The 22,732-nt window shown below is 34.5% G+C and overlaps 1 protein-coding gene across 2 annotated transcripts in view; it reads left to right on the top strand.

Moving 5' to 3' along the window:
* DYNC2H1 (dynein cytoplasmic 2 heavy chain 1) overlaps positions 1-22,732 on the top strand; it is a 144,432-nt gene that overhangs the window by 76,469 nt on the left and 45,231 nt on the right. For both annotated transcript variants that reach the window (XM_077173954.1, XM_054652170.2), the window contains exons 75-82: positions 1,120-1,192; positions 3,828-3,988; positions 5,867-5,992; positions 9,003-9,113; positions 10,672-10,827; positions 12,776-12,851; positions 14,321-14,532; positions 16,250-16,354. In XM_077173954.1, coding sequence (XP_077030069.1) covers positions 1,120-1,192; positions 3,828-3,988; positions 5,867-5,992; positions 9,003-9,113; positions 10,672-10,827; positions 12,776-12,851; positions 14,321-14,532; positions 16,250-16,354 — 1,020 coding nt within the window. The remainder of the gene's footprint in view (positions 1-1,119; positions 1,193-3,827; positions 3,989-5,866; positions 5,993-9,002; positions 9,114-10,671; positions 10,828-12,775; positions 12,852-14,320; positions 14,533-16,249; positions 16,355-22,732) is intronic.

The raw sequence follows: 22,732 nt of genomic DNA, 5'->3' as shown, positions 1-22,732 counted from the left end.
TTATTTAGAAATATTCACAGAATTAATTTTATGAATAGGTATTAAAATTCTTTCATGGTTGCTTTGTTACTACTGTATGTGTTAGCTTGTTGAGCATCTTACTTCACTGAATGTGCAAGCTCACACATCTGACACAAAATGCAGTAGCAGCCTCTGCTTCTATAGAATAGAAGAAATGAAAAATGACTTCTGAAAAGCTGGTGCTAAAGAACACACCAAGAATATGAGAAAGGCAAGTTCCTTCCTCAACCTGAAGGTTGTTTTCCACTGGAAGAGAAAAATATAAACACTTGTGTTTGTGGAAAAAAGGTGTTGTTACTTACTTTCAAATTATGCTGTGGTTTTCTTTTGAAGTTACTTTATATGAAAACATCCAGAGAATGATGGGGTATTCAACAATATAGTTTCATGTTGATTGGCTCTTAGCTACTGTCTATTTGGAGTTTTTTGTGGAGGAGGGAAATTTCTGAAATAGCATGGATGCAATTTAGGAACAAACCCTTTTGGAAAGGAATTTTTCTGAGTCATATTTCATTCAATGAAATGCTGAAGACCACTTCTTATGTGTGCAGTGTGTTGTCAGAAAATGTCTGCATTTATAGGAAAGTAAATCTGGAATGATCAGTGCTTCTGTTTCTTGTACAGAAAGTATTAAGAATTTTCTGTTTATGAAATATATTGAAACTACATTGTTAGATTGATATGCCACTCATAAATTAGTTTGAACTGAAACCAGAAATATTTCTATTCCAAGTAGGACATTGCTGCCTATATATGTGCACAGAATTTAGATGCTAGTATAAAGCTAAGTGTGCTTTCTGTCATTCTAACTACCCACATAGCTACTTTTCTTCTAAAATACTGTAGAAATGTTTGTAGCTTACAAGTGGACATTGGGTATAGATCTATCTTCTGATTCTATTGATAGAACAAATTACTTAGAAAAGGACAATTACAGTCGATTATCTTGGAAAGCAATGATCAGATAGCTCTAGATATTCAGAGAAAATAACTTTGTTCTGAAGATAAATTCAAAGAATTCATCCTTCTTATAAGAGTGCTGCATTTTAAATTATCACTATATATAACTCATCTCCTCTGAATATATTTTATTTTAAGGTACTTGTGGTCCAGGCTGTCAGACCAGACAGACTACAGAGTGCCATGGCTCTTTTTGCATGTAAAGCCCTAGGTAAGTTAAATTTTTACCAGGGTATTTCTGCACAACAATTAAATAGGTTTTTTTGTCCTATGTTCTTCTTTTATATTATAGTTCTTATGAAATCCCTAAGTTTTAGTGTATGAAAATTCACTGTAAATGGTTTGCTGATTTTGTTCTTGTAAAATATTCTTTTAAGTGCTTTTAACATGGTTTGGTTTATTCTGCACAGTGATTGAAAATATAATAAAAAGATCTGTCAAATTCTTTTAATTAATTCTTGAACACTGGAGTAATCAAGAAAGGAACATAACTGGTTTTCTCTAAGTTTTACACTGCAGCACTCTCCTTAAGACTTAGATTTCCCATAAATATTATTTTATGTAATTTACCATTTAAAGACCATTAGGTTTGTGATTTTATAAATTGAGTCTTAAAGTATTATTTCATTAATATCAGTTATATTTGTAGAGCTCTTGGTCTGTAATACTTTACTGTCTGTTTAAAAATACACATGATTTAGAGTGGTTCAATGCTACTGCTGTCTCTTTATTCTAGTCAGTCAATTTCCTCTCTCATATCTGTTATATATCCAATGTTTGAAACCTATATGCCAAATAGTCTTAATATTGCAGTACAGCACACAAAAAACTTCCTTCAGTTTTTAGCAGTTTTGAGTGTCTCATCAGGGTAAGCACTGTAAGTTTTAAAAGTCACTTTATCTTACTCCCTTATGCTGTCTGTGAACATCATTTGTTGCTCAAAATTGACTCCATATCTGTCAGCCAGACTGGGATTTTCAGCATTAAGGCATAGCTTATCTGTCAAACATTATTAGTAGATAGAGAGGGTATGTGGGTCATGGTGGCATGGCCCATGCTGACAATGTCCCTGCCTGCTGGACTCAAATGACAAGAGTGATGTACAGTGTGTGTGGCTCAAAAACCAGCAGAGACCTGAATGCAGAGTAAATTTATTTGCTTGCTTACTGTCTTCCAAATCTTAATGTATTACATAAATTACTTGTGTTGGGGCCAGTTCCTTGGAGGAATGCCGCACAAGGGAATGTTTTTGATGAGTGAAGCTACGGCCTCACCAAGGAAGGCAGAATACCATTGACTCCATCTGGGTTTTCAAAACCAGTAAATTATCCACAAATCAGCCACAGATTTTTCATGTGTATCAGTAAGATTGGCAAAATCCTGACTAGCACTTTCTAACCAATAAAAAATGTCATACTTGTATATTTTTTCATAGTTTTTTTCTGCCTTGTCTTTTTGAGTGTCCTTGCCCTGAAACAACTTAAACAAACTGTTTCACATAGTTCTAAAGGAAGCCATTAAATTTCCAATCTCATTTGGCAGCTTTCCTGTGAGAAAAAATGAATTCCAAAAGAGCTGTATATCCTAAAAGAAAGCCTTTCAATTCTGTTTTATCCAGACCTTTTATTTCTTTTCTCACCTTTTACCTATATTTTGAAATTTATGGGTGAAGAGAGAGTAAAATAATTTCTTTTAAAGATAATGTTCAGAAGAATTTTCTACAAATGTATTTTGTAACACCTGATGCATGCTTATTTCTTTATTTTACATGCTATACAGAAATGCACCATGGTAACAGCCTTCCAGTACTTAAAGGGGCTCAAAAGAAAGCATGTCGTAACAGAACAAGAGGGAACAACTTCAAACTGAAAGAGAGTAGATTTAGATTAGATATTAGAATGAAATTCTTTCCTGTGAGAGTAGGGAGGCACTGGAACAGATTTCCCAGAGAAGTTGTGCATATCCCATCCCTGTAAGCATTCAAGGCCAGGCTAGACAGGGCTCTGAGCATCTCAGTCTAGTGGAAAGTGCCCCTGTCCATGGTGGGGGATTGGAACCAAATCATCTTTGAGGTCCCAATACAAACTGTTCCGTGATTCTATGGTACAAATGATATGGCATTATTCTATGTGCAACATAGTCATATGTGCTCAAGTCTGAAAACAGATTGCATCCTCAAGGAAGTGTGTATTGCATCTTTTAGTAGTTGTGGCATAGATGTCACTGATTTGGACTCTTCTGGCTTACTGTATGTTCTGATTTCCTGTTGCACCCAATGCTACATTGGTTAAATGCTGGTCTAAAGATGCATGAAAATATGTGGTTAACACTATTTAATTTATGATACAGTTATACATATATCTTTGGCCTCATGTATAAATACCTTGCCTCTACTAGGTCAACATTCTAGACATTTAAGTTGTATAGTAAAACAAATAATAGCTGTAAGTAATCATAGTACTAAGAACCATGTAAGCCAAATAGTTAAGGCTCTCAAAGCAGTAAAGAGAGAAGTTCTGCATGTGGACATACACACTGCAGTGACTTCTAGCAAATAGCATAGCTTCTCACTCCACTTCTCTCTCTTTGTATGTTTTCCTCGAGACTACACTCTAAATGAAGACTGCAATTTGTCAAGCTGGAAATCCAGAAATATTTTTCTTCTCAATATGGGGTGCCTTATACCTACTTGCATGTTGTAAGGATATTTTCTTCATTTTAAAACTGGTTTTATGGTGCCTCATGAACAGAACTCTTGACAGCCAGATGAACTCTTGAGTGGATAATGAAGCACTCCATCATGTATAGTCACTTTATTTCCATAATAATTCTAATTCTAATTATAGGAATAAAAGAATTATCTCCATCACCTCTGAATATGAAACGTCTGTATAAAGAGACACTGGAAATTGAACCCATCCTGATAATAATTTCTCCTGGTGCTGATCCTTCTCAAGAATTACAGGAACTTGCCAGTGTTGAAAGAAATACTGAGTGCTACCATCAGGTCAGTCTTAGATAAGTGTGGTGATTAAAGCCCACAATGTGTAAAAATTTGTAGTAATATCTGTTTTACTTTGTTTTCCAAGAAAGTTAGTAAGTAAAATCATAGTTTGGTGTCTGTGGTGTTTTGTTGTTCCCACCTGTCTTGACGCTAACTTCTCATTCCACTGGCAAAATGGGCTGGAGAAGAGACACACATTAATCATGCTCTCAAAAGCAGAATCCAAATAAGAGACATTGCTCTAGTGTGGAGAAGGGAAAAATGAGAAGATGGATGGAAAAGAACAAAAGAGGCTGAGAATTGTTATACGTGCTGCAGCAGTAGCTTTTTTGGTGTGGAGTAACTGAAAAAAACAAAACCCACTAAAAACTAGACTTCATAATCTCCTCTGCTTATAGGATTTGCACATTTCTTTCTTCGATACAAAACACAAATTGGGTCTTCAGTGTTTGTGAATACTTAGGTATTTCATGAAATTCTGTAAAATATTTTGAGATATTTTACATCCTTGAAGGTTTGCAGGAATCCACTGGACAAAGCCCTTAGCTCCTGATTTAATCTTTCATACCTGGCCCTACTTTGAGCAGGAGATTGGACTAGATACCTTCCAGGATCCATTCCAATTAAAATTATTATATGAATCAAGTGGTTTCCTAATATTCCCAATGCACAGTACCAATATGCTTTATAACTTTCTCAAAAATATTATTTCCTTCTGTCATTTGACATATTAAGGGGAGGGAAGTTTTATCTAGCTGATAACTGGTTAGCATAGAAATGGAAAATGTCGAGTTTAATGTTGCTTTTAAATAGTCCTTGAAATTGTTCCTTTCCTGGAACATAAACTGGTATAATATATTTTTCCCATCATACTGTAAATATTTAGATCCTACTGTTATCTTATCTAGCTGTGAACATTGCAGAATGCATATTTCTTACTCTGCCACATGGATTTTCATGTTTATCTCTAAATATCCTTTATATGTTGGACTTTCAAAATGCAGCATAGTATGGTATTCAGTTAAGGATCAGGACTCAAAGTTAAATCACTTGAAAGTTGTAACACTAATGAGAATATTTTTTGGGTTTTTTTTCCTACACTTTCTCATGTAATTTGAATAGAACATAAAAGATAGAATCTTTTCTCTGCTGATAAATTTCTCACATGGGATAAAGAAAAGAGTGCTAAATTTGTACCATCTGCTACTATATTGTTAGTGACTTTCAGCTGTCTTCTTTTGGCTATTTTCAATTATTTTAAGATACTATGGACAGTTCTACTTAGTCAGAGAATCATAATACAAAGACAAGACCTTTCACATTGGCTGAAACCTCTTTATTTTCAACTTGTTTGGTTCAGGGTTTTTTGTTATCTTTATCTCCCAAATAGATTGCAAGGTAAAACTAATATGGTACTTTAAAAAGTGAAGAATGGAGTATATATTAAACTATTCATACATCTCAGCAAAACTGAGTATTTCTCTTCATAGGAAGTACTCCTAACTTCTAGTCAAAAGAAACTTAGTTCTCATTTCTCTCTTATATTTGCAGTTCTGCAGTAATGCACCTTAGTCATTATTATTTAAATTACTTTTTGACTTCCCAGAGAATATAATCACTGTCACCAAGTGATGTATGTTTTTTTCCATTAAAAGACTAGGTAATGTTGTTTGTACAGAAACTGGCTAGATAAGGTGCAAAGAAATACTTGTTTTCCTTAATCTTTTCCCTACTTTAGTAACCTATCACATTAGAGAAAATTCTGGTTGTCTTCAGTACTCTCTTTTTTAACGTATGTATTCCTAACTTGAAAACACGATTTTGTATTTAACTTAAATGAGGTATGAGCGATTCTTGATACAACTGTGTCTGTCATTTCAGATTGCCATGGGCCAGGGCCAAGCTGACCTGGCTATTCAAACTTTAAGAGAATGTGCTCAGAATGGAGAATGGCTGTGTTTGAAGAACCTGCATCTCGTTACGTCTTGGCTTCCTGTGTTGGAGAAGGTGAGGGTGAATAGAGAAGATGATACGGGAAACCAGACAAAATTAGTATGCAACCTTTTAGAAGCATTTCAGGCATTTCTATGGTGATGTTTAAAATTGCAGTTTAAAAATGTACTTTTGTGGTTTTCTCAGTTGTGAATAAGGTGAACTGCTTCAGATCTAAGCAGCTCCCTTTTTTGTGTGAGTGCTTTAATTTTTGTACAATTTACAGTATTTCTGCCACAGTGAGTGACCAAATGCTCCAGTTAGGACTTCTGGTATTTTATGGGATACTATCCATGTTTTTTCATGAACTATGAATCTATGTATGCTTGAATTTAATTTTCCCCCCCTTAGTTCTAGGACTTTCTTTTAAGTAGTTTTTTTTTTTTTTTATGAAGTGCAGACTCAGGCTGAGTCACTAGGAGGTTTTTGCTAATTTGAAATTAAAATGTCTCATATTTTATAGAAACATGCACTTTTGGCATATAAAATCACTAACTTGCTAATTAAAATTGATTTTACATGATATACTTTTCATGAACATCACCATGAAATCCTCAAAACAAATTCAGAAGAAAATAATGGAATTCCTTCAACAGTTACTACAGTCTTAATTTTCCAGTTTTCAATGATTTTTCTAAAGCATTGTCCATGGACATGAGCTTGGAGTCTGTCATTTGTCTCACAGTAAACATGTGGCATGTACCTTCAGCATTCCTGTAATCCATTCTGAAAAAATGGAAAGGCAAAGCAAGATAACACTGATGTGTTTGTCATGTAGTCTGAACAAGACAGTCAACAGTAATGAAATGTTTGTAAGCTCCTTGCTGAATACAGAATTTCAGTTCTTGCAAGTATTAAAATATGGAGATACGTGTCAGGAGGGTCTTATTCTTTCCACATGAACGTAATACTGAATGTGTTAAACTTCTTGCTGAGCTTAATATATACTAATATCTGCTGATGTTTGACTCTGCACATCCCCTTGCCTGTTTTGCATACCATTAGCAAGTGTGAGGCTATGTAATTCTTACATTTGAACATCCTCTCAAGAGACTGCTGCATATTCATAAGTCAGTTCCATCCAGGTACAGAAATTCAGTTCTCACAGTCTTTGAATGTGGACCCAAGTGTACCACAGTGAGGTAGATTGAAAACTGGCCTAATTGTGTTACTCAAAGTGTTACTTTCAGCATTAAAAAATCCAGTTGGAGCCAGTCATCAGCATTGTGCTCTAGGCATTGATACTGTGACCAACATTGTTTAACATTCTAATTAATGAGGTGAATAATGGAACAAAGTGCATCCTCAGCAAGCAGAGATGATAAAAAACCTGAGGGAAATGATTGATGTAACAGATGAGTGTACTTTCATTCAAAAGGACCTTGATAGACTGGAGAAGTAGGCTGACAAGAACCTTGTGAAGGTCAGCAAAGGGAAATGGCAAGTGCTTCCCATGAGAAAAAGTAACTCCAGCCACCCAAACAGTGTGGGAACAAACTGGCTGAAAAAAAGCTTGGTAGAAAAGGTCTGGGAGTCCTGCTGGGTAAGAAGGGGACCATGAGCCAGCAAAATGACTTTGCAGCAAAGATCACTGGCATCCTGGGCAGTTTTAGATAATGTTGTCTGCAGGTGGAGGGAGGTCGTCCTTCCCCTCAGCACTGGTGAGACACACCTGGAGTTCTGTGTCCACTACTGGGCTAGCCAGTGCAAGACAGACATGGGAATACTGGAACCAGTTCAGTAAAAGGCTGCAAAGGTGATGAAGGAACTGGAGCATGTATCATACAAAGAGAAACTGAGAGAACTGGGTCTGTTCAGCCTGGGAAAGAGAAGCCTCCGAGGGAATCAGAATTTTGTGTATTGGCTGATGGGAAAGGATAAAGGAGACTGAGTCAGACACTTTTCAGTGGTATCCCATGACAAGACAAGAGGCCATGGGCATAAACTAAAATACAGGAAATACTATTTAAATATATGATAAAACTTATTTTAGTGTGAGGGTGGTCAAACACTGGAACAAGTTGCCTAGAGAAGCTACTGAGTCTCCATCCTTGGAGATTCTGAAAACCTGACTGGCTACAGGTCTGGGCAACTTGTATCTGGCTCTGCTCTGAGTGCAGAGTTGGACTAGGAAGTCTCTGGTGGTTCCTTCCAAGCTTCACAATTCCATTATATTATGTACTGCTTACAGTTGTCATTTTACTTAAATAGCTGAACAAGTAACAGTTTTTCAGATTATTTTCTTTTCTAAAAACACTGAAAACAAAATGATAATAATTACGGTCTAGAGATTATCAGAATGAATGGCTTGTGAGAAAGTCTTTCAAGAAGTTTCTGAGCTAAATTTCTTCCAAGACACATACACAAAATTCTTGACTTTGTTCTGAAACCACTAGTCAGGCAACTTTGGTGTCTTTGATGACAAATGTGTGGGTTTCAACTGAGCATAAAGCACCAGCAGTGTGTTTCCATATATTCAATAATTATATATTTTTGTGAAGCCTTTGTATTTGAAATAACTTTTGACAGTATTTCTCTTAGAACTCAATTTTCCAATCTTCAGTTTTCTGTGAATCATGATACATGAAGGATTCGTGCAACAAATACTTGAAGAAAAAGAAATTAATATAGCTATACTGGTGTTGAAAGTCATTTAGATCTGTTGTTGATATGCAGCCCACATTGCAAGCCTTCATCATTTTTGATGTAGCCTTCTGGTGTTATTGTACTTAAAAGAAGTAAAGAACTGCTCTATATTTTTATGTCCTGAATTTAGTATCTAAGAGAAAGGTGCAAATATTTTGACACAGCTAGAATGAACTTCAGATTTGAGCACAGCAATGATATAGAATGTGTGGAGGCAACACATATTGAACTATAACCTTATATGTATAAGCAACTGTCGATTTTTTAAATAAACCTAACTTTCTAATCCAGGATATTATAATTTTGTAAATACTATTCTATGTATAAAAAACCCCAATCACCTCAATGCCTATTTCAATATATAACATCTCTTTAATAGGAACTGAATACATTACATCCTCAACCAAACTTTCGTCTTTGGCTTACTACGGAAGTTCATCCAAAGTTTACTCCGATTTTGCTTCAATCAAGTCTGAAAATAACTTATGAAGTAAGATCTGTCTGGAAAGCTTTTATTAGATTCTTACATTGAATGCACCTTGATGTATAACAAGCTATATATTTAGATAGTATAAATGGTTTTACCTTATACTTCAATTACATGTAATACAAAAAATATGAGTTTACCTTGAAAGATTATTTTTTCCCAGATGCTTTTTCAAATGAAAGTAGGAACTGAAAATAAGTTTACATCGGAAAACTAGTTGTTCTGTTTTGTGCTCCAGATTATTTTGTGCGTTGAATCACTTTTTCTTAAAAATCTACTCAAGTGTTGTTACAGGGATGGAAAACAAGGAATTTCTCCTTGATGAATAGCCTCATCTGAAGATCACAGAATCCCACTTTCTCTTCCTTATTTTCCTTCTTGGCCTTAGAGCTTTATATTCACTGGACTCTTTCAACAAAAACTGGCTCTCCTTCCAGACAGCCCAACATACAGTTAAAAGCCTTTTCTCAAAATTGAGAGCTTTGGATTTGAAATGGCTCAGTTTAAGGAATAACTGGGACTGGTTCCTCCAACTGATTGGAAAGTAGTCTAATCATGAATGCACTTAAGCAGTGATGTCCAAAATGGAAATCATTAGTAGGAGTGCTTTTAAGTCTTCCATTGATAATGGAGTCTGGAGATTTTGCCTGCAGCTAATCCAGGAAACCTTGACCTTTAACACTCCAATGTTGCTGACTTTATTGAATATGAAATAGTTACACTTTTACATTGACTGCAGGTATTTTAAAGTTTTTGCAGTACCTTCTTGCTTATATTGAGGTCTTCAATGGTGCAGAAACTGCAATACTGTGTTAGTCATTTCACTATCTTTGGAATAATTGGAACTTTGCACATATGCAATATTCTAAATAATTTTTTTCCCTTTCCAATTGCTGTTAATATTCTGTTACCTACAAGATAGGCAATGACTTTGCAAATGGTATTTGATTATTGTATGGTTGTAGTATGTTCTAATGTATGTAGAATGTTACCAATGAAGATACAGATATTAAAAAAAGTCAATTTACTACAATATTTTGCAATTATTTGTCAGAAGCAACAATGGTAATTTATGGAAACACTAAAAGCCATTTTTCAAAAGAAAGAAAGAACAACAAAAAACAAGTATTTTTAGAAATACAAAATTGTAGTTTCAATATCTTTGACATTCATGTTTGTCTTCAGACTTGTAAATAATTTGAGAATGGCTGAGTATTCAGTGGTTTTTACTTTTAAGCACTTTGATTTTGGCTACTGCCTACACCTTAAATGCAGTTATTTCTAGTGCTTGTGAACATTACCTACCACTAAGTTATTTTAGTGTAGTACAGTCCTATAAGTTGGTCCTGGTTACCATTTCTTTCAGTATGTCTATTTTCACTATAGAATCATTTTCGTTTTAGGCCATTTATTACAAACTTTTTTTTCCTTGTTAAATTTTATTCTATTAAGTACTGTTTGTCATTTCATTAAGTTACAAATTCCAGGTTATAATCTAAGAAAATAGCACATAAAAATACCAGGTTTTCTGTCTTGAACAGTGTTTTTCCTTCCAATGCAGGCACCTCCAGGCCTCAAAAAAAATCTTTTGCGAACTTATGAATCTTGGACACCAGAACAAATCAACAAAAAGGGAAATTTGTCTAGAGCACATTCTCTCTTCTGTTTAGCATGGTTTCATGCTGTATGCCAAGAAAGGAGAAATTATATCCCTCAGGTAGTAATTTATTTGCTATATTGTAAAAAATTTGCCCTATTTATTAGCTTTTGTACTTAGAAGTATTTTTCATCACGTATATGTTGGGTCATATTCAGAAATGAGATGAACTTGTATATTTCTGCTGCCTTTATTGTCTCTGAATTCATTGCAAAATAAGATCCTGATAACCTCAGTTTCTGTCCCTCTGAAAATTGCTTCTGCCTCCATGGGGTTATTTTGTGATTCATGAACTAAGTGATACTGCTACAGAAGTGTGGAAAAGATTCTGTGAATCCTGTTTGCTTGGGACAGGCAAAAATATTATGGAAACACAGTTGAATGAAAAGAGACACTAGAGGGAAGGAGGAGATGACATTGTCTACAATTTCTTCATACAAACTCCATCAAGGAGAAGGAAGAACAAGGGAGATGATTAATTTCTTGCAAGGATTATAATGATTTTCAGAGATGCACTTTTGCCTTAGCTAAATTTTTGATTAAGTGAACATTTTTTCTGGCTGCAAGATGCTTAAATTAAGCAGACCAAAATAAACACCAAACAGCAAACTACTTTATGTCTTGTTTGTTTTCTTCTGTATAGACTAGATATGAAATTACTTTGTCATCTGAAGGATTTGATCTGGCATAGTCTGGAAAGTTTGAGAGTTTTTTGCTGGTTTTGACTTTGTGATTTTTTTGAGGTTGGTTGCCTGTTGCAACCAAAAAGGCTTTTGAATATGATGTTCAAGAAGTACAGTAGGTGAAAATAATTAAAGTGGTAAACTGAATGAATGCTCCTTTGTTCTTGTTCAAAATCATGTTCATTTGCCACCAGTTTTTTAAGTAACACAAGATAGGATTGGTGCTCTCTTTAATTCAGCTGCACAAATGTGTATACAGTGATGGGTTTTTATTTCAGAATTATTTTGTATTAACATTGATGGACAGTAGCTAATCTCAGATAGAAGCTCTTGCATTTTATAATGAATTTGAGTTGTTTTGGGTTCATGTACAGATCTGTCTTAAAACCCCAACATAGTACTGTAAGGAGCATCTTTCCAGAATATGACCTTCAGGGTGGCTGGTGGATAGGTTTTTGTGGCCTGGGGAGCAGCTGCAGTCTTGACCTCAGGCTGTATTCATCTCACTGGACCATGTGCATGTTGCTGACACATTTGCATTTCTCATCATGAATCATGTGCAGTGTTGCTATGCTATCATCCATCTGCAAAATACACTGTAAAAAGATAGAGCAACAGGATATACCATTGGAATTTGTATTTCCTAAATGATTTCTCATATGTCAGTGTTTATTTACATTTATCCATTTACACTGAAAGCTTTTTGTGAGAATTACATACACAGTATGCATTCCTGCTATATAAAAACGAATGCCCCAAGAACAAAAAGGAGGTACAAACTGCAAATGATTGAAATATATATTGTGGTCAGCATTTTTATGGTAATAGTAGCAGGAATAATATTTTTTTTGTCAGACAATAAGTGACATGAATTAAAGAGTAAGGTGATGGGAGTATTTTAAAGACTGTATTTGAAGAATCAGTTCTATTAATGAAAATCCTGTCTGTATGTTGAAATATAAAAAGGCCCTCAGAAATAAAAAATTGTAATTCAATGCATGATCTAGTCTCAGATGTCGGCAAGTTTTAGTTGAAGTAAATATTGACAGGAAATAAAATAACCTTAAGTTTATGTTTTCCATACTCAATGGATTCTGGTTTTTGTAAGTATATAAAATTAAATGCACTGTTACAACTGAATTTTTTTATACTACTGCTATTGTATCTTTCAAAAAATGCACTTTAGAGGACACAGGTTGTTTCTTTTTTTTTTTCCTTAAGTATTATACAGCATTCAGTGACCACATGACACTGGTATTTTACTTCATTATCATCCTTGATTAAATGATCACTAATTAAATTCTTTGGGTTTCTTTTTATGATAGGGTTGGACCAAGTTTTATGAATTTTCTTTGTCTGATCTCCGTGCTGGTTTTGACATTATTGATGGACTCTTTGAAGGTAAGTCACTTCTTAAGGAAAGTCCCATTAGTAGGGATGTTGCATGAGGAGCTTTATCTTTCTATAACACTCATATAAAAGTGGAGATGCTGTACAGCTCATCATCAGTAAGCAAAACTAGTAAAACAGAGTGAATCATAAATCCATTTTTTGGGTGATTGGGCAAACCAATAATTCTTGGTGCCCAGGGAGTATGCTGCTCAGCTTCTTGAGTCCAGAGGAAGAAATAGGAAATACAGGGCTGCCTGTGAGATGAATTCTTGCATGTCCATTCCTTCTCAGTGTGAGTTCACCTAAATATTTAGTAAATGAATTGACTGTGAATTGAATATGAAAGAGTTCTTCATATTGAAACTCAGTATCAGATAGATCCCACTTCATTGTTCTGTTAACCAGTGTAGGAATTTCTAATATTAGTTAATGTGGTAAAGGCATTTTTTTAACTCCTTGCATTGTGTACAATTTCAAAGTAAAGTTAGGAACTGATATGTAGAGATAATTTGTGATTGTTGACTTAGATGGGATTTGTGGATGGTTAGTACTTCTAAAATGAGACTTTAGTTGTGCAGACTTGAACCACACAGAGAGGTAAAGAGATTGAATCATTAACTGTCAATGATAATTATTAATTATGACTGTGAAAATATGTTTTCTTATGAGGGAATGATTGAAGCATTAGGAAACAACAGTTACCACCAGTAAACCCCACTTACAGTAATTGCCACTTCCCCCTTTTCAAGGACTTTAGGGAGTGCCTTTCTGATGAAGCTTTCACCTGCACATGAAAGCTGTAGGGTACAAGTAGATCATTGTGCCATGTAGTTATTTTGCGCAACAACGATAGAATGGAGGAAAAATAACTTCTTTGAACTTCTGGGATATGTCTGGATCAGAGTAATCTAATGCAACGTCAACCTGACCAGGAAATTATTATTAACATGCTTTAATTTATTTGCTATGTTGTGATTCATAATGATTTTCAGAGTATCTATCTTGGACCTCTTTGTGTTTGAAAGATGACATTTCCAGTAATCTTACCTATTTGGAGCATGATCTGCTTTTGGTTTAATCAGTCAGTTTATTTTATGAGATCAGATGGTACTGTGGTAGAAAATAGTGTATAAAATTTTATTTATGACAAAGAAGCACAAAATTAAAATTTCAATAGCATAATTTCTGAAATGCATATAACCAGTTAGTTCAAAAAGCACTTCAAGTCTAAAGCAAAATTTCTAATATTTCATTTGTAACACACTAAGTATTCATTTTTTCTATGTCAAATATTTACAAACTCTTTCAAGTTCCTGCAGCTTTTACTATTTGGTCATATAGAAGAACGATTAAAAAAAAATTAATTATTTGATGTGTTCATCTGTTCTTATTACCCTGAAGAACTGCAGTGACAAGAAGTGCTTACAATGCAATGCTATTCAATGATACAAAACTAATACTAATTAATTAATTCACAGGTTCCAAAGTTTTTCAGTGGGAATTTGTTCATGGCTTGTTTGAAAATGCAATTTATGGAGGTCGTGTAGATAATTACTTTGATATGAGAGTTCTTCGGTCCTACTTGGAGCAGCTTTTCAATTCACGAATCATTGGCAGTTTAAATACCAGAGGCAAGAAGATGAGTACTTTCCCATGTTCCATCTCTTTACCGAACTCCTGCAGCATTTTGGTAGGTACACATCTTCTATCACCTAAAAAATAATTCTTTTTCAATAATTATTCTTGAAATATTTCCACAAAGAAAACCCAAGTAACAATCCCAAGGATACATCTGTTTCTTCAGAAAAGTATCTCTTTTGTGTGGAGCATTAACTCTGTCAGTTTACTTCTGTTTTTTATGGTATCTGATTGGACTGTGGTGCAGAGCAGCCTAGCTATGAAGAGTTGTGTAAAAGAAATTGGGTTAATTTATGACAAAGATATAATTATGTTTTTATATAATTAGTATATTAACATAAAAGTATTTTTTTAAAGACTGCTAAATATTCCTACAACTTCTGGATGAAACAGGAAAATCTGAATAATACCTTCTTGCTAGCAAAATGTATCAACGTTCTGAAATCTGTTGAGAGGCCATGGAGGGTATATGACATTTTATTTGGTGATAAATATGGATTCTGATTCTTCTTCAGTATTTCTCTAGTGTAAAAGAGAAGGAATTCAACAGTCTAAACAACTGATGTCCCCCTGTCCTTTCACAATATAATTATTTTTGTTACTGTGATTAGGATTCACTTGCATTCTAATGGAGGACTCCAGACTAGACCTCTAATATGAACAAATATAAATAGTATTATCTCAGTTAAAGTAAATTGCTGTGATTTGGCATTCTTTACCTGGATTCTGACTGCTCAGGTTTGGTTTAGGTTTTTTTTACTACTTTATTATGACCATTATTTTTTATTTTCTATAGATTGGTGAGTTAATATCATAAAAACAGAAGGGACAAACAGACCAGGCTGGTCTCTGTTCTTGGATATAATATGGTCAAGAAGACGAATCTTTTTTTCTAGCCTGCACAGCATTTAATATCTCTCAATATCTTATATGATTATGTATGAAGGAATTTATGGTTCTGTGTCTTCAAGTAGTATTTCCTCAGTGTCTGGTGTAGAGTTCTGCTACTCTTGTTATCTCTGAAGTGAGATTCCATGTTAAAGTGCATTGTGCACATCCAGCACGTGCTCCTGCAAGCAAAGACAAAATGCACGTGGCACATAAGCAACAGGGTGTAGCCAGACTTTCAGATTTTAAACATTTTTGACTTTAAATCACAATAAAAGAGATGTCCAACACCATTAGTCTACCTTAGTCTGCAAGGCCTCTATCTTGTTTTGTGCAGCAGAGCATCACTAGTGACTTACATTGTAACCACTATTGATGCTATTCTGCATCTCCAATGATTATGCAAACTTATTTTTATCTAAAGTATTTCACTTTCTTTGAGTGAATATTTTTGTAGATTTAAATAGAAGTCAGTGCTCTTAATTTTATAAATATGTATTATACTCTTATTAGAACCCCAAATGCAGAAGTATTTTTTTCTATATTGTCATTAATCTTACCTTTAAGTTTTCAACAGAAATATTGTACCTACTTTTCAGGGACAGTCTTGGTGTATTTTTGTTTTCATTTTATAGCATCACTGTAATAAGAATTGCTTTTTTGTCTTTTAGAGTGGAAATGTTATATAAAAGAAGATTGTTTCTGATAAATAAAATGAAGAAATCTATAAGATTATCATAATGTGTCATGTCTTATGTACTTAATTTAATATTTGTGTTGTGCTCTGTATTTAATGAAATTCTTTTCAGCATATGCTGTTAATTTTCATGAGTGGAATAAAAAGTTCCCTCTATTCTGTCTGTTCTTTTCTTCTTATGCAGGATTATCGTCATATTATTGAAAGCCTCCCAGAAGATGATAAACCTGACTTTTTTGGCCTGCCAGCTAATATTGCTCGTTCATCACAGCGTATCATCAGTTCCCAGGTAAAGTTAGCATTTTTCATTGACCTCTTGAGTCTTTTCTGCAGCCATTATAAGATGAAGAACCCATTCACCTGTTCATAAATGCCATTTCCATAAGAAAGTCAGTAAATTGGTGTATTTTTAATTATTTTGATTTTTATCTGTAGAATATTTTAATATAATAACATATAGTCTTTAGTTACAAGGGTATTCATTTAGAACTTAAATAAACAGATAATTATTGAGAAAGTTTCCAACAATATAATTCAGTTCACATTGAAGAGTGGCACGATAGTTTTGCACATGGAATATGGGTAAGATTTTATGCTTTTGCTGAAATAGAAATTCTGAAGAATTTTTCCAGAAGTTCCAGAGTTCTTCCAATGAGTCAAAAAATTCCATTCCAATTAGAAATATGATTTTTAACTGAAATCTGGATGAGAGCATACACTTACTGTATAGGTGCAGTTAAGCAGTACAAATCTTTTAAATACTCATTAGCATAGTTTATTTGACTGGTAAATTAGTTTTGTCAGATAATGTGAAATTTGATGGATTTGAGACTCTTAAATCAGAACTCTGAAGTGAGGTGGTCTATATATCAAGGCTCTGTGTAATTTTCTGCCCAGCCCTGGTGTGATGTCTTATGTACAGACAAATTATAGAGGAGAAAAAATAAAATTATAGAATCATAGGTTGGAAGAAGCTTCAGTGTTCATCTGGTCCAACCATTCTTGGCAAAATCAGTTGAAAGTTCCCTATAACTGGAATTTCCTATGAATTCAAGACTAAGAATTGCAGTTTTTAAAATAAGTATATAATTGTTTGCTCACAGTCACTTAAAAAGGGCTTCAAGCAGAAATTTCCTACTGGTAAGAACTCTGATCTACTGAAAAAAAAAGGAAAAGCCTTGGAGTATTGCATTTGTTGCCAATCAAATACAGTACTGGTAAATTTGTTTAAATATTTCTTCTCACTTAAATCCATAGCTGTATTGTCAAACTATTTGTGGTTTCTTTAGAACATGCAAACATAAAGACATGTAAAGACAAATCAGTAGGATGAAGGTGCATAAGGTAATAGGATGAACTGAATAACTTGTCTAATACAAAGCTAATGCATGCTCCAAGATTAAACGTATCTCTCTTTGATTTTGTCTTAAAATCATTTACATAAACATCCATTTAGATGCTTTTGTTTCTCTCAGATTCACTGTAGACTGCTGATTATTTTTATGATTTCAGCTGGGCTTGCATAACTTGTTAAAATCTGCAGTTGTTAAAAATGCTAATATTTGAAAATCAGAATAGACTCAGAGTTACTGTGTGAAGGGAAATAGATAATGAGTGCATTTATATGTAAACTCACATTCTACTGAACTGCACTGCCATAGCATTGATTATAAGCTATAAACTATGGGTTATAATCTTGAAAATGTGAGACTGCTCTAGTTGCAGTTCTGTGAGATTATTTTTTTTGTCATATGAGATATTTTCCCATCCTTCCAATAGCATTTTGCAGTATTTCTTTAAGTCTTAGGCAATTTAACTAACAGAAATGCTAAATTTTCCTTAAGCTGTGCGTCTTCCTCACTGTGAATTCTATTCCCTTTTCATTTGTGACAGTTTGGCAGCTGTTTTAGATCCCTAGGTGATCCCATGGTTCGCAACTGGAAATTCAGTAGTTGTTTTCTAGCAGGAGTGTTTCTCAGAAATCCATTACCAAGCTAAAGGTAATGAACAAGGAGAGTCAGAAATCAGTTGATACCAGCTCAGCTGCTGTGTCTCTAGCATTAGAAAGGTGAAATGTAGTACCATGTCCACTACTTCACTGATTCTCTAGACTTTCTATGAATAGTATTAATTTTTCATGCCTAGAAGCGATAGCTTGTGTTGCTGCAGCAACACACTTTAGTAGAAATAGGCTGCAGCACAGTGCAGCGTTTTGAAGTCATGCAGATATCTCTTCTGTAACCTATGCATTACCAGTGTTTGTGCAAAGCCAAAACATCAATAAAAAGAAAGGGTCTTTTTTCAGAAATTTTGCAAGTGTTGTTGTGTTACTATATTCACAGCTTCTTATCAGCAGAGAACTTTTCTCGTTTAAAAGATGAATATCGCTGGTATTATTTTTACTCTGGCAATTACTAATTGATTTATTAGAAATTATGTCTTGCAGTATTCTGTAGTGTAATTCAGAAAGAATTAATATTGAATGCATACAGGTAAACAAATTTTACTTAAAAAGACATGATCTTTTTAGAAACATGACTTAGTATTTTTTTTCTGAATGATGTGCTTAGTTGCTCTAAGTAGATGAAGATAGGTAGAGTTTTAGAGCCTGGATTTCCAGAGTTCACTATGTCTCTGTTTCTGTCTCACCTGATATTAGAATAAGCCTTTGACACATCTCTTATGATGAATATGGTCATGAATATTCTCTCATCTCTTGCTATGTTCTCTTTGCAGAACAGTGCATTAAAATAGAAAAAATCTCCACTGCCAGTGCAGCTGCAGGAGTCAGTGTACCTCATCCTACCTGTTGTGCACCAGTAGAGAGTTTCTGTACTGCAGCTCAGTTTCCTCATACTCAGCAGCAGTCATCACCATTTAGTTACAGTCATGCTCCTTCCTCCTGATCTGAGGAACCCTGTATTTTGCCTGCATATAGGCCCGTATTCAGGTGGTCCAGCTCCCAGTCTAAGTTATAACCAATGATTAGACCAATCAAAATATGTGGAGCTTTGCTTTAGGCTTCCTGTGCAATGAGATGAGTGTGCAATTTAGATATCTCTCCAGTGACCTTCTTGCAAAGTGGGCTTTTGGTGCCAATGGACTCATCTCTTACTCTTAGTTCTGTGCTTTTATGAATCCTTATCAATAAATCTCATACTTCATTGTAATTGTAATAGAACTATACATAAGTGTCATCCTCAGAATAAAATTTATCGTATGTGATAAATAGAATTTTGACAGATTGAAACAGACAGACCTGCATATGTATTTTTAAACCTTGGAAGAGCAATAAGAACTATCCTGTTCTGTGCAGGATTTACCATACCTGCAACTAATATGACTTATTGCCAGTAACCACCCTAGGAGGGTGAAATGAAAATGCAGAGGCATTGTTTTGTCTCCTTTCTTAGCACAGCAGACAGCAGACATATTCACTGCAGGCACTCTAGAGAGTGTAGCATGTGTTGAGTGATCCCAACAAATCCTGCCAAATGCAAATGACTGCAGCCTGTAAGTAGTAGCTATATATGATCACTCAACGGGTTAATCTAAACATCCTTCAATAATGCAGTAAATTATTTTGAGAAAAAAGACAATCAATAGCTGGCAAGTTGCACCAGATTCTTCAAGTATGACTGCCAATGATAATAAAAAATGACTAGCACGTGGTTTGCTCATTGCTAGTTTCTGTATACAATACAGAATAATAATAATTCTAATAATATCTTGCCTCAGGAATTCTATGTTCTTTTACACATTATAATGCTTCACAGAGAGTATCATATGAGACAGGTTAAGTCTCAGTAAGGTTGAAGATTAGATTGTTTTTGATATTTTTGTAAATGAATGAGTACTCTCTCACATTATTATGCAAAGATAAAGGATAGTTACAGTCTCTCTATACTTGGACAGCATCTTGATTCTTTTATGTCGACCATCCCAGTGATGTCACAAGTGGAAGACAAATTTGTGGATTTGCAGTAGCTTTTTATCACCTCCTGAGGTTGATTGTGCATGCCTAGTTGAACTTGCTCTTTAAAGTTAATGGAGTGCTATCTCAAGTGAGTGGAACCCCGTGCTGGAGCAGGGAAAGACAGTGAGGAGACAGAGTCAATGTGTGATGAACTGACCATAGCCCTCATTCTCTGTTGCTCTGCACTACTTGGATTGGAGGAGGTAGAGATTTCAGGAGTGAAGTTGAGCCCAGGAAGAAATGAGGGATGGTGAGAAGGCATTTGAAGATTACTTTCTCATTATCCTAATCTGATTTGATTAGCAATGAATTAAATTAATTTCCACAATTCAAGTCTGATTTGCTCGTGATGGTAACTGGTGAGTGATCTCTCCCTGTCCTTGGCTCGACCCATGAACCTTTCCTTACATTTTCTTTTCCTTGTCCAGCTGGGAAGGGGAATGATAGAACAGCTATGTTGGGCACCTGGTGGCCAGCCAAGGTCAACCCAATACACTTTCAAAATATGTAAGGACATCAGAGATGTAAAATAATTCTTTGGGACTCATTGCTGAAGAGTCCACAGACTGTAGCTTCTCACCAAATTTTCAAAGAAATAATACAAAAATTATTTATTTGTAGATTTTATATGAATTAAAATTTTTCAGGTCAGAATACTTATAACCTAAATATTAACTGGGTCCAAGTTCACTTCAACTGAACTTGCTGGAAATATTTCTCCTCCTGTATTTTGTCCTTTGTAATTTTATTTGCTTTTCAACCAGACCAGACTACTCTGCAGTTTAGGTAGTTCAGATTTTGCAACAAAATTACTTGCTTTAAGAACTTTTTTCATACTAATTTTATAGTCTGAAGTAGAATCCAAATTTGTATATCATTTTCTGTGACAGGGTAGAGGATACAAGGTAATTTATTTTTCTCAGATTTAATTTTTTAAATTTTCCTTCTTTCTTGGAACTCACAAACTTCCCCTTTTATTTACAAGAACAGACATATTTTTTTGGCTAGTCACTACACATTGGCAGCAAAACTAATATAATAGAAAAAATATTTTCTAAGGGCGATAGTCATCTAACAAAGCTTTATTGTTCTCAGAGTTATGTGCCTAATCTAATTGTCATCTAGACTCCCTGTGTATTAGAGTCCAGCTCCAAGATACCGAATTCTCACCTGCCAGGGAGTGAATTATGTAGATGTGTGAAATCATGTTTCATTCACTGATATTATCTTCAGTTAGTGTTTTAATATTTCTTAAAATACCTCCTGTGTTAACACCAAATACTTTATTTAGATGTTATTCTAACATTTCCCACAAGTCAATGGTATTTTAAAAACAGATATCGTGGAATTAGAGTTTATCTTTGAAATACACAGAAAGGTTTTGTTAGATTTCTAGTTCAGCTCTTAGAGGATATTTTAAATCCTGCTGGAATAGACTTGTGATGTATTTATTGATTCAAGCATCTTCAAATTCCCCTGACTGATTTTGGAATAATTTCTTATGAGTTTGTTTTTCTTTTAAGTATTTAGGTACTGCGATAGAAAAATATGATAAGCCAAATTCAAAGCCAATTGAAATTCAAACAATGAAACCCCAGTATAATACCTCTCAACTAGCTTCAATCACATGACTCTCATCCACCTCTTCTTAGCTAGTCATCCATTTTATTTTTTGTTACTAAGGAAAGACAGGCAGCTACAGGGAATAATTTGTGCCAGTCTTAGATAGGCATCTAAAATAAAGGAGTGAATCACCTTTTGGAATTACCTATTTCTTTCCATTGACCTTTGAGTCAAGCTTTGTAATAATGTCAGCAGCATTTCTAATACTCATATAATTAACATTTTAATGAGTATTTAAGAGATTAAAGAAAATACCTATAACTATGAAGTGTTGCTTACTCAGAATACAGGAGGGTTTCTTTTCTTCTGAAAACTAGACTGCTTGAAAAATTAGATTTTTATTGGAACAGGATTTTAAAAATAGTTGTTTTTGCCATTTCCACATTGAGTATTGTAAGAATGTAAATATAGTTGTTACACTTGCATATCATATCTAAGTATTCAATTTCAAATTGAAAAGTTCAGGATTAGGAAGTGAAATTGCAAGCATCCTAAAGTATGCAAGTTATTGTGTTTGTCTCAAAAACAAAAGAGGGATTTTATTAATTAGTAGACATATTTTTTTGCTTGTTTTATTTTCCAGGGCAGTGAAAGACCAACACATTTCAAAATTTCATTTGTTCCTTACCAGTTTTATTTCATTCAACTGCTAAAGCAAGTGAATGGTTCCCACCATTATGCATCCTCAGTCAAGACTATCATTCACATTAATGGCAGAGAGTGTGCTTGTGAGACTTACCTTGTGAGACTTGCCCACTGTCTGCCACAGTGCTAAGAGTGCACTCAATCTCCTCGTTGAGATCACTGATAAAGATATTGAGCAGAATTGGCCACACTTCTGAGCATCAGGAGCACCATTGGTGAACAGCCTACAGCTGGACTGAAGTCCTTGTTAGTGTATGAGTGTGTTCATGTTCTTTGCATGGGCTGTTTACTTCCCAATATTATCTGCTCATTTACTTCCTACACCATGCACAGAGGCCTTAGAAAACATGGTTTTATGTACCATGCCTCACTTATGTTCTCTTACATTTGGCCAATGCCCCATGTTTTCTTTGAACTTTTTCA

This window comes from Agelaius phoeniceus, chromosome 2 (assembly GCF_051311805.1).
Source record: "Agelaius phoeniceus isolate bAgePho1 chromosome 2, bAgePho1.hap1, whole genome shotgun sequence".
In the NCBI taxonomy this organism is placed as follows: Eukaryota; Metazoa; Chordata; class Aves; order Passeriformes; family Icteridae; genus Agelaius; species Agelaius phoeniceus.
Note: the sequence above shows the minus strand (reverse complement) of the source record. Positions and strands in the feature narration are given on the sequence as shown.